General features: G+C 31.8%; 1 protein-coding gene across 15 annotated transcripts in view; it reads right to left on the reverse strand.

The window, feature by feature from the left end:
• Positions 1–2,544: 2,544 nt before the first annotated feature.
• LOC139503592 (trafficking kinesin-binding protein 1-like) overlaps positions 2,545–17,100 on the reverse strand; it is a 56,603-nt gene continuing 42,047 nt past the window's right edge. For 7 of the 15 annotated variants that reach the window (XM_071293395.1, XM_071293394.1, XM_071293396.1 and 4 more), the window contains 9 exons: positions 16,978–17,052; positions 15,928–16,151; positions 14,923–15,141; positions 13,561–13,701; positions 11,812–11,966; positions 11,004–11,150; positions 10,281–10,380; positions 7,290–7,331; positions 2,545–6,577 (listed from right to left, as the gene is read on the reverse strand). In XM_071293395.1, coding sequence (XP_071149496.1) covers positions 5,911–6,577; positions 7,290–7,331; positions 10,281–10,380; positions 11,004–11,150; positions 11,812–11,966; positions 13,561–13,701; positions 14,923–15,141; positions 15,928–16,151; positions 16,978–17,052 — 1,770 coding nt within the window. In that variant the 3' untranslated portion in view covers positions 2,545–5,910. The remainder of the gene's footprint in view (positions 6,578–7,289; positions 7,332–10,280; positions 10,381–11,003; positions 11,151–11,811; positions 11,967–13,560; positions 13,702–14,922; positions 15,142–15,927; positions 16,152–16,977; positions 17,053–17,100) is intronic. The other 8 variants (XM_071293401.1, XM_071293400.1, XM_071293402.1 and 5 more) reach the window with 3 other exon arrangements.

A 17,100-nucleotide genomic window follows, 5' to 3' on the forward strand; every position in this document is an offset into this window, starting at 1 on the left:
GCTATATTTTATGGAGAGCCAGAGCTATGTTAATTTCCATGGTGTCATCTTGGATTATTTCATAATCAAATGTAATGGGGCCATGGTGCTATATATTTTGGAGAGCCAGTGCTATGTTAATTTCCATGGTGTAATTTTGAATGATTTTATAATAGAATATATAGGGGTCATGGTGCTATATTGTATGGAGAGCCAGAGCTATGTTAATTTCCATGGTGTCATCTTGGATTATTTCATAATCAAATGAAATGGGGCCATGGTCCTATATATTTTGGAGAGCCAGTGCTATGTTAATTTCCATGGTGTCATTTTGGATGATTTTATAATAGAATGTAAAGAAGCCATGATGTTATTTTTTGAGAGCCAGAGCTATTGTTATTTCCATGGTGCTATCTTGAATGATTTTATAATCGAATGTATAGGGGTCATGGTGCTGTATTTTTTGGAGAGCCAGGGCTATGGTAATTTCCATAGTGCTATCTTGGATGATTTCATAATAAAATGTAAAGAAGCCATGGTGCTAATTTTTTGGGAGCCAGTTCTATGTTAATTTCCATGGTGCTATCTTGGATGTTTTCATAATAGAATGTAAAGAAGCCGTGGTGCTAATTTTTTGAAAGCCAGTTCTATGTTAATTTCAATGGTACTATCTTGAATGATATTATATTATAACGTAAAGAAGCCATGATGCTAATATTTTGGGAGCCAGTTCTATATTAATTTCAATGGTGTCATCTTGAATGATTTTATAATAGAAATTAAAGAAGCCATGGTACTATTTTTTTTTTTAAGAGCAAGAGCTATGGTAATTTCCATGGTGCTATCTTGAATGATTTTATAATAGAATGTAAAGAAGCCATGGTGCTATTTTTTTTGGACAACCAGTACTATGTCAATTTCCATGGTGCTATCTTGGATGATTTTATAATAGAATGTAAAGAAGCCATGGTGCTATATTTTTTGGAGAGCCAGTGCTATGTTAATTTCCATGGTGTCATCTTGAATGATTTTATAATAGAATGTAAAGAAGCCGTAGTGCTATATTTTTTGGAGAGCCAGTGCTATGTTAATTTCCATGGTGTCATCTTGAATGATTTTATAATAGAATGTATAGGGGTCATGGTGCTATATTTTTTAGAGAGCCAGGGCTATGTTGATTTCCATGGTGTCATCTTGAATGATGTTATAATAGAATGTATAGGGGTCATGGTGCTATATTTTTTGAGAGCCAGTGCTATGTTTATTTCCATGGTGCTATCTTGGATGATTTCATAATATAATGTATAGGGGTCATGGTGCTATATTTTTTGGAGAGCCAGGGCTATGTTGATTTCCATGGTGTCATCTTGAATGATTTTTTAATCGAATGTAATGGGGTCATGGTGCTATATTTTTTGGAGAGCCAGTGCTATGTAAATTTCCATGGTGTCATCTTGAACGATTTTATAATAGAATGTAAAGAAGCCATGGTGCTATTTTTTTTAAAGAGCCAGAGCTATGGTAATTTCCATGGTGCTATCTTCAATGATTTTATAATAGAATGTATAGGGGTCATGGTGCTATAGTTTTTGGAGAGCCAGTGCTATGTTAATTTCCATGGTGTCATCTTGAATGATTTTATAACAGAATGTAAAGAAGCCATGGTGCTATGTTTTTTTAGAGCCAGTGCTATGGTAATTTCCATGGTGCTATCTTGAATGATTTTATAATCGAATGTATAGGGGTCATGGTGCTATATTTTATGGAGAGCCAGTACTCTGTTAATTTCCATGGTGCTATCTTGAATGATTTTATAATAGAATGCATAGGGGCCATGGTGCTATATCGTTTTCAGAGCCAGTGCTATGTTAATTTCCATGGCGCTTTCTATAATGATTTTATAATAGAACATATATGGGCCATGGCGCTTTATTTTTGGAGAGCCAGTACTATGTTAATTTCAATGGTGCTATCTTGGATGATTTTATAATAGAATGTAAAGAAGCTGTGGTGCAATATATTCTTTAGAGAGCCAGTTCTGTTAATTTCCTTGGTGCTATCAACATGATCTAGGATGAGTTTTATAATAGAATGTATAGGGGCCATGGTTCTATATTGTTTTGAGAGCCAGTGCTATGTTAATTTTCATGGTGCTATCTTGCATGATCTTGCAGTAGAGTACCTATAGATTTCTTCGCAAGTTGTAATGTCTGTTGGGATGGTGTCTCATGAAATTTATTCATTCTCTTTTTATCATTTTGTCATTTTTTTTTACAACAGATCACATCCAAATGTAAGCCAATTATTTCACTAGTAGAGAATTTGTGTAGATTTAAATATTGGCATATAATTTGATTGATTTATAGCTGATGCTTGCTTTATGTCCAGTGGCAAATATTTCATATATTTTCAGGATGACAGATCAATTAAAGTAGTTCCAGACTCTCTTTTAACCTTGCCCAAAACTTAACACAAGTGCTGTCAGATTAATTGGTACTATTTATGATATACATGTAACATTATATGTATAGAGGTTTGCCATGGCAACATAAACAAATACACAGATTTAATTTATTTTGTTTTAATATCATCATGATATAAGTTCTGATTGTTTCTAGTGAATAAGCACCAAAAACAAAACAAAAACAACATAAAACTTAACAATGGAAAATAAAAACACACAAAATATAAATATCTACAATTAGGGAAATAATAAATGAAGAAAAACAAACTGACTTTGCTTAATCCTTGCTCCCAAAACTAGAATATCTCAAACTGATAGATTGTAGTATTTGTATTATATCTATAAAGGGTAATCTTATGGCGATTTAGCTCCAAGAGGAACTCAGTAAATCTTTCTGTGATGGATCAAATATACAAAAGCTTATTAATTAAAATACAAAAAACTACCAAATAGAAATAAGCGTAGCAAAACACCATGTGCAAGAAGTCTTAAGGTGGTACCTTACACTACAGGGAGATAACTCATTAAAAATCAGCTGAATGTTTTAATCACGTTCTAATGGTCAGGAAATATAAAGCTTCTAAATGATCAAAATTGGGTGTTGTCAAACTGCTATATATCCAATGATATTTCTCAAGAGATAGTGGTTGGTTCAATTCCAAATGTCAAAGTAAACATTTTTCCAAATTTTATGAAAATTAAATGATCCAAATTAATTTTATTCAAGGTGTTTGGTACCAACTTAAAAATAATTTGATTCAAATTCTACTGAATTTTGTAATTGTGTTTTGCATAGATAAAAAAGATGACGGTAAAATGCAAAAGCATGAAATATCCTCTACATGAAGTATGAAATTGTGTAAAAATTTGGAGAAAAGCTCCTGATTAGTGACATCCAACAAATTGTTTGGTATAATATTGTACTGAAACTATCTGTTCAAAATTTGGAAATCTTATACCACGAGACTGAATATCAACTTCTTATTGCAGAATTTTTTTCTTGCCTATCACTTTTTGAATTTTATATCACTATGGTTTCAAATGTTGATATGTTTTCATATAACAAAAGATAAACATTTGTATTATATATATAAAAAAAAGATATAAATATGTAGAGTTTGTTTTGTAATTGCAAACTCAGGTAATTCATTCTCTCACAAAATTACGAATCAATGCTAAATTGCAAAATTTTTTTTACCATTCATTTTTTTGAAGTCAATATCTTTATCACTATGATTTTTAAGCACAATTTTCAAATGTTGTTTATGTATTTATATAAGTAAAGAGAATATCTATGTATTTGCTAAATTGAAGAAATCAATTCTCTTATAACCCTATGAAATTAACTGTTTTATCAAATGTTGTTAAAAATGATTGGACAATGTGAATATGCCTGTATGAAGTTGACAACATTGTTTAGGTAAATATACATTTTTTAAAGATGTAATTAGGTGAGGTTTGAGAATTTGTGTCAGATGTTTGAACTCCTTGTTTTTTTTTCCTTCAATACAGGGTAAAATAGTTTGCCCCATCTTAAACCCACTATGCTTTTCATATTAGACTTCACTAGGTCATAAAAGATCATTTACCTAAATTTAAGCTGATTTTATATTTCTTTTCTTTCGATTTGAGACCCTAATAATACCAATGCTAATATAAGATAATAGTCCAAATATCTCGAATAGGAGCTTAATAACCTATGAATATTTTTAGCTGATTTGTTACTAAACTAATTATGCTCTTCAAACTTAAAGTATCCATTTTAATTTCTATATTGTTTTAATTTCACCTCAATTTTAATTTCTTGATTTTTTTAAATTCACCTAAATTTTAATTTCTTGATTTTTCATCTAAGTACATCTTTAACAGTTGCACAACTTAAAATTAATACTTTAAAATTTTGAGCAACTAGACATGCTAAATGTATGAGCTGAAAGTGTAATTCTATGTACGATAGCTTGACAGTTTCTGTAAAACTTATAAATACATTTAAGAATAATAATTCTACTCCAAAAAGTCTAAATAGGCAGGAAAGCAAGGACAAAAGAAAAAGGAAATAAAAATGCCCAATTAAAAGCACTAGAATATAAATATATCTAAATATAGCACATCTTTAATTTACATATATTTAAATATGCATACTTTATGTACAAAATAATTAGTATTTACAATTTTTATTAATTCATATTTTCTATTATACCATTTTAAAGCACCTATCAGGATTTGACTACTAGGCATAGGTTTCGATTTCTATGCAAATACCTTAATTAAAATTATATTACAAATATGAAAGAAGGCTTCTCAAATTTTTAAAAACAAGAAACCAATAAAAAAAATCCCTGTAAAACTTATATTTTCATATCGTCTCACATAAAAAAAGTAGAATTCATAAATTTCCTCCTAAAATGTATCCAATAAAAATTTTACAGGTTTGATCCTACAAAAGGAGTACAATTTTGTCTGAATAGCATATGAATAACCTAAATCCTACAAATGACTAAATAAAAATTTACAAAATTGTTGCAGTAAAAAAAATCCCCCAAGAGTACAAAAGCTTTGATAACTGATTATGGAAGGTTGCATAATTTGATTTAAACAGACAGAATTTTAAAAAACTTGATAAACGTATGTAAAACCACTTAAAACAAGTATGTGAGTTGTTTAAATGGATGAGGCATTTTTTGAAATCTTTCCTTTATTCAAACATCCATTTCCATTTGAATGGAATTCCTCTAAGGAAGTATGAATGTGACCTACGATGTATTCATCATTGTAAGAAAAACACACTACTAAATATATTAACAAACAGCACTGATATACAGTTGTATAAAATCACAAATGCATATTGAAAGACTAGTACTTGTTACATAATTCTGTTTATAAACCACAGGGCCCACTACACTACAATTTCAATTTGAATCTTAGACAATTTTTGCCATTTATTTTATAATCAAGCAATAATATGAACAGATTTTAGTCTGTATGGCCATCAGAAAAAAATGTTTTGAGGTAAATACACCACATTAAATTCGTAATAATAATAATTCAGATGCTGAAATCAACGTTTAAAAATCTGACTTTTTATCATTTTTTTCCCAAAAAATTCTTGTCTTTTTGTAACTAAAACATTAATTCAGTTTAATTATTATGATTAGGAAATTTAAAAAAATAAAAAATTACAATGTCTAATTGAAAAAGATTTCTTAATTCTAAAAGGAAAAAACATGGCATGTATAAAATGAAGTCAGAAAATATTGTGAAGACTGAAGCAAAAATCTTTTTCTGTTTAAAAGTTTCAAGATCTATGAAGAAATTATCAAAAAAATCCACAACCATATAAAAATTTAAAAGAATTTGGATGACAGCACAATGCATTATATGTTATAATTAATAACCATTACATGGCCTTTATAAGGCGAGATAAAATGCATATTGGTTGAATAATTATCACTTAGTCACAGTCAATATCATAATATTCCGCTCCGTTGAAAAGACGTCAGTGCACCAAGTACACTTCCTCCCGCCCTTTGTCCAAATATAGATGAGACCATGGAAGACTTTGTAGGCGACTTATCATTTGTCGATATAATCGTCACATTAGATCCTGCTGAATTATCATTGGTCGCTCTATCTGTCATATTGGACACAGGCAAGGTTCCAATGGCAGAAGAGTTGGTAGTGGTCACATCTGTGCTAGTTTGTGAACTTTGACCCCAGTTACCAAGGAAACCATAAAGAGAAGATCCAGTGTTTTTGATTTTGGACATAAAATTTTCCGTTTCACTTTTATTATGGAGAACATCTGAAGGCACTGATTTCATTTGGTTGTGAAAAATATATCTGTCACTAGATGGCACTGTTGAACAGTTCACCCTCCGATTGTCTGTGACACTAAAGTTTTTATCCAAATTATGTGTTTCATCTGTATAAGAACCTGAGGTTACACCAGCCGTATAGTTTGAGTTGTTTGTTTTTGTTTTTTCAGTGTTTTCTCTGTTCAGATTTTGAGGTAAGAGATCACTTGCTCCCAGAAGTGAGGCCAATCCAAGCCCTGCTCCTTGTACAGGTATAGATCCTACATTAGGTGCATGCTGGGAAGCCATTCTTGGTGAGCAGACAAGAGGAGTTGAGGTACTGAAAATATAAAATATATCAAATCTTTATCTTTACAAAGAATATTTATCTTACTGAGTGTATGTCATTTGGGTTCTTATTTGTGATGGGTTGCTGTTTCTTTGACTTATAGCACATTTATTATATATCAAAATATTAAATAATTTTGAGTTCTTGAAATATTTTGCTAATTAAGACTACAGATCTGGTGGTCTTAGTAAAAGTTTGCTGGTCCTCTTTAAGCAGACAATGAGATTGCCAGACAAATTATGGCAGTGTCTAGATTTCTTTTTCACCTATAGTCTGTAAAATGTTAATATTAAGTATAAGGATACATGGTATGATTGATAATGATATACAATCCACCAAAGACCAAATGATGTAGAAGCAAGGCTTTGAAGCATCCATACAGGTCAATATACGGTTACAAAAACAAAATAAATAGTAACCTATCAAAAACATGAAATGACAAATTGTAAATCAATTCTACCAGAAAAACAATAACTTATTGATGTATAAAACAATAATAAATAAATATTATAGACAGCAATCAATGAAAACCACTGAATTTCAGGCTCCTGACTTTGGACAGGCATAACATTTAAAACCAGTCAAATTTTTACTAGAATTCTAAAATACATATGACTACTAGCTATCTTTACACAGAATGTGTAATTACTTTTTTAAAAAGGACAGTTAAAATAAAATAAAAGAAAAATAAATGACAACTCACTCTGTTAAACTTTCTAAGTCACTATCACATTGCTCGTCCTCACTAAATAAAGGAAAAACAAAATGTCACAACAGATAAAGCTTAACAATAAATACACAGTGTTTAGAAATACCATTGAAAATAACTTACATTTGAGGTAAATAGAGGTAATTACAAGTATCTATTGTAGCTCTCTAATAATATCACAATGTGCAAGTACTTGATAAACACAATAGACCACTTTCGAGTTCATCCATCACCGGAAAAAACTCGACAATTATGCGCGCCTTTATGACGTCATTTACCAGATAGAGGGGGTCGCCTGTATCCCTGCACTATTAACGTTCATCAAGCGTCTTAGTGATCGTCATTGTGCAGGATAAACAAGAAATAATGGTTGTTCTGTAGGTACTTAATGACAATTCCCTAATGACAGCAGTGCTGATTGTCAATTTTTGAGAATCAAATTTGCCCAATAATTTGTACAATATAGAATTATAGTTTTCCAACCACTCGCTCAACATTAGAATGGAAGTGACGACGCCACTAAACGCACAAATGACGTTCACTAAAACCAGAGTTTTTGACGGAAATGCATCGAACTCGAAAGTTGTCTACTAGAGAGAATTGAATTTGAAAACATATGAAGCTTCATATTAAAATCTGGAAAGCTCTGTTTTTTTAGTTAATTTCCATGGGATTGGTAGCAAGAGGTAAACCAGTATAACCCAACCTCTACACACTCTTAAGTAGGTACTCTGACTGTACTTTAGAAAATGTAAAAATACTTAACAATTTCATCTGTCGTGTTGGACACAGATGAGGTTAGTCACTGAAAGAGTTCTATTCTTGTTCTCAATGAGCAATTGGTATGCACATTGGGTTAAGAATTTCCAACGGACGTTACTTAACCCAATGTCACATTTTCATGCAGCTTTTGCCTCGCTAACTCATCGATCAATTAAGAAAATAGAAACATATTCAGTATTACTGTGAGAAAGAAGTATGTCTTGTTTTAATGCACACAACATGTTCAATGTACTTTAAATAATTTATAATCAATCATATTAGTAAGTTTCAATGGTATTTTTAAATGCTGTGTAATGCAAAACCAAAAGTTAAAAATAAAATGCTAAACTTTACAGTCAACACCAAATTTAAACTTTCCAATTTAATTTCAAATTTGATATTGACTTTAAATTAAAAAAAAAAATTGTTGCTATTTAAGAGAATCATAGTTTTTGGGTGAAATAGGGAATATATCATATATGCAAAGTACCGTAGATTCATTTATTTTTGTGGATTTGGAAAAAGTATGCATAAAGAGCCTCTAGAAAAATTGAAATTTGTTAAACATTTGAATTCATGGTTCAACTATACACATGGAAATTGGTATGCAACAAATAATAATGAATCAAGAGTATAAGGAATGAAAATAAGAGGTCAAAATAAAGCTACCAGTACCAAGTTATGTTTGGAATAATAGAAAAATCACATTAATTTATTTTTTTAAGAATAATGAATGATTAGGCTCGCCAGTATTCAAACATTTTGTTTTTTTAAAAATCAAATAGTATTATAAATTTATCATGCACTTACCAATAATTTCTTGTACAAAGATAGTTATGCATTTATTTTGTTTTTGTAACCGTATATAACTGAAATATTTTGGGGTTAAGGCTTTTGCACATTATTTATTTCATCTTTTTTTCATTGTGTATAATTTACCATTAAGGTCAAATATAAGCATTTTGCCATATTCATAATATTACAATGATGTCATAAATTATATCATATCATCTTATTGATGTCAAAGAAATTTACATAAATTGTATCATACTACCTTATATATGTTGAAGAAATTAACATAATTTTGAAATGACCTGACAATTTTACTGCATTTAATATTCGGTGTTGACTTTATCATACCTCATCCTTTACAGTAGTAATTTAAAGTCCAGAATACCCATAAACTTTTACCAATAATAAATCAAATATAACTTTTTGTTAAAGATGACGATTAAAACCTAAGCTTATGTGAGATGGTTAATTTAAATCATCAATGGTGAGAGTGGCAAAGAATGAACAAACACTTTCTAAACCCAAGACCCAGCTGGTTATTATATATAAGTGGATATGGTCCCAAGCCCCAACCTGTAAGGTGGATATGGTCCAAAATATGGTCCCCAGCCTATAAGGTGTGCATGATCATAAGGTCCCCAGCCTGTAAGGTTGATATGGTCCTAGGCCCCAGCTGGTTAAACGGATATGGTCCAAAAATTAGCGGCGGATCCAGCATTTTTAAAAGGGGGTTCTCCAACCAGAATAAAGAGGATTCCAACCATATTAGGGTTCCATTCTAATGCATTGATCATCAAATATGGGGGTTCCACCCATAGAACCAGACCCCTGCCCCAACTTTGGGTTGTGACACTCTACTATTTTTGTTTAAATTCCTTTAAAATGTTTATGCTAGTGGGAGCATCATCTATGTCCCATGGAAACATTTTCCAATTATTTCTTTTTCAAAAGATTCGCATGTGTAATGTCTTGTAAAGAATAGTTAAATTTGATAGTATCAATTGTCAGATCTGGAGTGTGCTGCCCTTAGTTGGTTAAAATGACACTCCACCTTAATTGAATTGTAGAATATATTTTTAATGGGCTAGGTGGAGAAGATGGAAAATTTACTCTCCCTTTGGCCTCTCCCTCGGTGGATGAGTAGAAAAAACTACTGTGGATTCATTATCATTCGTTGGATACCAATTTTCATGGTTTTTGTAGGTACAGGTGAACCAAGAATTTTAACATTCAACAAATTAAAAATTTTCTATCAGGTTGTATGCAAATTCAGCAAACCCTGAAAACCAAATATCCACGAAACAAGCAAGTTTTTGGCAATCCACAAAAATTGGTACAAAATTAAAATAAATCCACATTATTTCAATATTGGCTGTTATGTATAAATAAGTGTGTTATGTATAAATAAGTGCTTATTAACTGTATAATTACCTTAAATAACAAGACGGATGTCGTACCACAGAGTTTGTGTAGGTATTGATAGTCCAGCTTTCATCCTGGGCTGTTCTCACAGGAAAATGTTCATAGTCATCTACGATTAAGAAAATAATGCATAAAGGATGAAGATTTGGTGGCTTATTTTTGGGACTCATTTTTTTTTACATTTGCGCACAGCTTCTGATAACATTTGTGTGCATTTATTTTACAAATAACCTGAGGTTAAAATAAAGATAATATAAATCAAATTAATATAAAATATAAAATGACTACCGTTACAATTTTTTATTTTCCATATTTGTGATGATAGGAATTACAATTAGAAGCTACCTCAGGGCTTCCCAATAAAAACATACATAGGACCCCAAGCAAGGCGACTATTTTTTACAGGTTTAAATTCAATACAGGTCTCTGAAATAACTTCTACGAGTCTTTGATCTATTTTCAAAGTGCCTAGCATGAGTACAATGTTTTAAATAGAACAGCTCTTACTGAAAATTACAATGTGTAAATAAGACTGCAGTATACCTGTATACCTGTACTTATATTGGTGAATATAAGAAACAATTTTGATGTAGTAAAAGACATATCTAAATAGTTATGTTTAAAATACAAATTTGATTTTTTTTATTAAAATTGATCAAATTATCAAAGTGACACTGAATTATCTCCCTTACGTCAACATTTATCATAATGAGAGATATATTGCATCCATACCATCTTCTTCCAGATCACTGAGATTATGCTGCTCTTCTTCTAGATCAAGTTTTCTCTCTCCCTTGATCTGAACACCTGGCCGAGATTCAAATATGCCACCAATGTTTGGTGTGGCCAACTGTTGCCACTGCCTGAGAGTTACAGAACCTGATAATATACAATGTCAAAAAATATATTTATAAATTGTTAATGTGATTTTTTTTTGTGGTTAACAATTTTCATGGATACTCAGTATAATTGTTTTGACAAAAACTGCAAGTAATCCTACAATGTTTAATCTTTATTTAATGTGTTTATCACTTGCTCTTACTGTTTAGAGCTTGTTTAAACTTTTGAATGTCCAAGTTTTTGTGTTAGTTGATATCTCCATATATAGGAATACCCTATGTTTTCCCTACTTGAATCTTAGGGTTAAACACATGGGGATGAGGGATGAGGAATATACTAACAAACTCAAAATTGTTGACCTATTTCTTCAATTTTTCAGTTTCACGCTTTTGCACAGAAATCTCTTTTTTCATCAGGTCATGTTTGCCACGAGACTTGTAAAATATTTGAAGGAGCATTGTGTTGTTACCCTGTCATTTTGTTGTTTATGATACGAAAATGCTTAATATCTGATGATAGCTTTTCTATTTGACATACCTTAAATCTATAAAAGCGGTTTTCGTACTTCTGTATCTTATTCAACAAATTTTTAAGTTACAATATGGTTAAATTTAAAAAAAAAAATTATACATAATGTGTACCCTTTCATAGGTAACTACTTCCTTATCTTAAAAATGCAAAACAAAGGTATATCACCTACCTTCCAAAGGTTTAACAATTCTCAACTTTTCTGGCAGACGATAATATGGATTACTACTTCCTGTCATGCCTGATAAGCCACTTAGTCCACTTCCTGTTGACAATGTGCTGTCTGGTGTCTGACAAATACCAGGTGTTGAACTCTCATTTTCTGACCTACAAACATAAAAAGAAGTTTACTATTAAAAACTATTTTATTTACCAAGATTCAAATATTTTCTGCTGACTTGCAAAATGGACGAAAATAAGCATGAGTGGTTACCATATTACCATATTGCAACCATACTGAAACTTTGAATTTTTTTATCATTTAAGTTATTGTAGGGTAGTAATATATTCTGTCTTCCAGAATGACCATTAAAATTCTGGTCCTTACAGAGAAATCTTCTAAAGTCAACCCTGGATTAGAGGAAGAGTTAGAATGTCTTGTACAAAATATTCTAAAATAAATTATTGATTTAGGCATACAACATTCGAAAGCTCCTTAAACAAGTAAAAAAAAGTCCCAAGAAAAGATTTTTTAATCAACTAAGACAGGGACAGTCTATACTGGTGGGACTGGTCACTTATAACAATGTCTTTAAAAATAAGCAGTCAGAACTGTACCATCTCTTAGCTTATTCACAACTTCATAAAATCATTTCACATTTACAAATTGTTCTTCAAAACTAAATGTTCAGGTTTAATGAAGTAACATTTTCATGAAATTTTATACATTTTTTCATTGTAAAATGCTGCTTTTGAAAAGATTTCTCTGACATTTTTTTAAATATAGATCTTAGAACTTTCTAGGTCTTTTGTTAGTAAATTTCTAGTGGCCACCATCAGATTTTATATAAACAAATATTAAATTACATTGCACTTTGAAATATGCAAATAACTACTAGCTTCATATATCAGAGATACGAAAACTAAGATCATTGTTGTATGGTTGTTTACACCAGAGGCTTAGTAATTATTTAAAATCAATAGAGACAAGTCTGGTTATTATAGAAAGTCCCTGAATAAGATAATTTTAAATCATATCTGTGCTCTGCAAAAGATTGGTCGAAATTTAATTATGACGTTTAATTTTCTTGATTTCCTCTGAATTTCCTATTCTGACGTCATAAATAAAGATGACCTTGTGTGATGACGTCACATATCATGCATATAGAGAACACAACTTTCTGCAAATCTTTGAAAAAAAAAGAGAAAATGCATTAGAGAAACAGATTCTACCACTGTAACTCGTGTATTACCATATTTCTCCACTCTCAACAGTAAAATTTTAATTAATCAAAAAGCTCGGCAAGCCTCATGTTTTAATATTTAAATTAAACTGAGTGGAGTGCAGAAATATTGTAATACACTTGTTTCAGTTATGGAATCTATACCTCTCCCCACGGGGGGGTCTCTTCCTATATAAAGGTATATACATATGTGCCGCTGGAATGGGTCCCTTTTTTGATCCGTCAAATATATCAATGGGGTGCAATTTTACCGAGGAAATATATCAATAGGTAGTAATTGACCGATTGTGATATATCAATGGGTGATAAATATATGAATGGGTTATGATTTCGCTGTGAAATATATGTATAGGTAGGGATTTCACAATTATTCAATATATGAATGGGGGGTGTTTTTAAAATCCCAGCTGCACACCTGTACCCAAAATCCCATGTTGAGACCCCCCCGTGCCTCTCCCCCATTCATTTCAATGGAATAGACATTAAACCTTAGGATTTGCAGTCCTAACTCCACAAACCTCTGTCTATGTCGTTTGTTTTCATCCTCTTTATAATCTTGCTCGTTCAGTTCATTAGCCCTCCTGAGTGATAATTTACGTAGAGCAGTCTCCAGGTCATTGGACCCAGGTATCCCTGGTCTTCCTAAAGAATGTCTGGTCCTGAAAAATATAAAAAATACTTAATGTTAAATATTGGGTATAAATCGGGCAAAAATCTTTTGAAATACTAGGGAAAACAATACAGATTATGGTTATTTGGAAATCTGTCTCAGATGACCCATGAATCTCCCCCGTTAGAACTATTGAAGTCATACAACAACCACTTTTTCATTGTGGCGTTAGATATTTTGACAGATAATTACGTCGAGATTTTAGGGGAACCTTTGTGATATCCAGTAATGGCGGACAAATAGCAATAATGTGTATATTCTATATACCTCATGTAGGTTTCTCACTGTGTTGAAGACCCATCTGTGGCCTTGGGCTGTTTTCTACTCTTTGGTAGGGTTCTTGTCTCTTTGACACATTCCCTGTTTCCATTCTCAATTTTATTTTTCATTTCTTCCTATCAATGTTACGAGTAGGCACGTGCACAGAGAGGACATAAATTCTAGAAAATCCCATGTGCTCTCTAGAAAAATCTTATATGCCATGTATGCTCATCCTTCAGATTGAACATGACTATATATTTTTCCACATAATAATAACATACAATGACCCTATGTCCCTAACATGAAAGTTGAATGAAAATTGCTGTCTGGCCGTTGTGATTGTGTTTCTTTTCTGTTCAGCATATACAGTGGATTCATTCATTTTCATTGATACCACTTTATTGTGGATTGAGTTAAAACTTACATTTTCGTGTATATTTGATTTCATGGTTTTGCTAAGATCTCCATACATGTTTATTTGAAATTGTTGCTCATTTAAATTGGTAGTTTACCTGAACCCACAAAAATTGGTATCCCATCAGGGCTATTCCAGAAAAAAATGTAGGGGTGGGGGGTGGTTGGAAGCAGTGGCGTATCCAGAGGGGGGGTTCCGGGGGTGCGCACCCCCCCTTTATTTTTGCCGATCAATGCATTTGTATCTGGACATATGTTTTGCACCCCCTTTGCCCTGGGTTAGCACCCCCCCTTTCGAAAATTCCTGCATCCGCCCCTGGTTGGAAGGCACCTTATATTAATAATACATGGGTGATGGGTATCAGAGCAACTTTTCACACTATAATGCACTATAATTCTCAATTACAATTGTCTGGGTGGCAGGTGCTGACAAAAACTGCCTTCCAACCCCCATAATACATTTTTTTCTGGAATAGCCCTGAATAATAGTGAATACACAATATATTTAATGAGGTGATGTGACTAAATTACCTACCCATATAAACCATCCAGATCACTGCCTGTAGCATCGCTAGGTCCAGATTCAAGATCAGAGAAGTACATAGAACTTCTATTCGAAACAGGGGCCGATTCAATACTGTCATTTAAACTATAATTAGACGCCCCTAAATGACTACCACTACGTATAGAACTGCATCTTGAACCAGACTTCTTGGCTGCTTTTACTGTCTCGAAAACTTTCCAATTATGGACCCTGAAAAGATAACATATATATTGTACATTGCAATTTCTATATTAATAGTTGATTGGTGTCCACTTCAAAATATACATGTATATTCAATACATTTCGGTTGTTAGTGTTTAAAATTTTGCATATTCACAGTATTAAGTTTTGATATTTGGTAAAGGCCATGCCAGGATACCAGAGAGAAAACTTGCTTAAAACACTCCTGGCCAGAATCCAGAAAGTTAGTTAGTGAAAATCTGAGTCAAACACACTTTGCCACGATCTAGAAAGTTAGTTAATGAAGATACGAGTAAAAGACATCTGGCCACGATCCAGAAAGGTTCTAGTTGATTTAGGAATAGTCAAACAGTCTAAATGTAATTATGAAATTGTTGCATAAATTGTTTTAAAAAATAGACGAATCATTGACTAATTTCTTACCTTTCCCAATTTGTTCCCAAATGTAGGAGTTTATAATGTTTGAACAAAATATTAAAAAATCAAACGAAAAATGATTTCGACAAATTCAAGTGTGTTTGGCCAAGGAATGAATATAGAGGACAATTAGGTAAATTAAGCACCAGTTACCAATAATCAAATCTACTTAAAAAGTAAAATCACACAAATACTGAACTATGAGGAAAATGCAAAATGGAAAGTCCCTAATCAAATGGCAAATCAAAGGATAAAACACATCAAATGAATGGATAACAACTGTTATGACTTGGTACAGGCATTTTCTTATATAGAAAATGGTGGATTGAACCTGGTTTTATAGCTAGCTAAACCTCTCACTTGTATGACAGTACTTACTTCCTCTCTGTAGGTGAATATCCTTTAGGATACTCCATATCCCCTTTCAGTGATGTCTCTAGTTCGGACGCCAGGGAATCAGAAGGTAAACTAAGCAGGGACGACGACATGTAATTGTGACGCACAGCTCCAGGTTTCTGTTTTCTGCGTACTTGGCGTACCTCTTCTTGTGCATCTTCGTAAAGTGCAACAAGTTCATCATGTTTATCTTTTAACTCTGAGATCTAAAACATAAGGTATACATATGTTTGTAAAAGATATTCTAGAGTAGTTTCTCTTTGGTAATTGTTCAAACAATTCATTTTTCAGGTTTTTCAATTCTGATTATGTATTCATTTCTTTTTAAATTACAAAATACTTTACTGGGCGGGAATACTGTATTAAATATATTAAAAGAACAGAGTTCCAATGTGCCCGAGTTGCACCTATTTGATCTATTCCAAGGAATATAACTCATTTAAAATCATTGATAGGCACTGATTTTCAGTCTTTTCAAAGATTTAGCATATATATATTACGGTAATCTATGAATTGATTTAAGTTTCACAAAATTCTGGGAAGAGTAATACACATGATAAAGCTTACAATGCAATTTTCCATTAAAATAATGTTTCCAAGGGGCATAACTCGTTTAAAAATAATTGATCAGCACTGATTTTCGAGCTAGTGCAAGACATTGATAATATTAGTTTCATAAAAATCTGGCAAGAATTGTACATGCGAGCACACTAACAAAACAGGACAGATGAACAGAAGGGTGTCTGGAGTTTCTATATCCCCTGCAACATGTTACATTTAGTTCTTAATTTTAAGTGAAGCACAAATAAAATGTGGTTATCAAAATATATCCAAGAGCAATGCTTAAGATAACTCATTTATTAAGCAACTTTCAGAAGATAAAAAACTGTAATTTAATATTTCTATTTAAAGTATAAAAGTGTTTTTTTTTTAAATTCATGAGATCTTGGACTCACATAAATTTGTGCAAATTAAACATTTCTTCTTCTGTTTTTTAAAGAAAATTGCTATCTTTATTTAAACCATGCCTACCTCTCTTGTTAAAAATCTTTGGGTATTTTGTGAAGCTTCTAAATGTTTCTGCAGTTCTAGATTTTCTGCTGTTTGCTGGAAAATGAATAAAATTGTTCTTCTTTCAAATGTTTTAAACAAAAA

This window comes from Mytilus edulis, chromosome 14, assembly GCF_963676685.1.
Source record: "Mytilus edulis chromosome 14, xbMytEdul2.2, whole genome shotgun sequence".
Taxonomy (NCBI): Eukaryota; Metazoa; Mollusca; class Bivalvia; order Mytilida; family Mytilidae; genus Mytilus; species Mytilus edulis.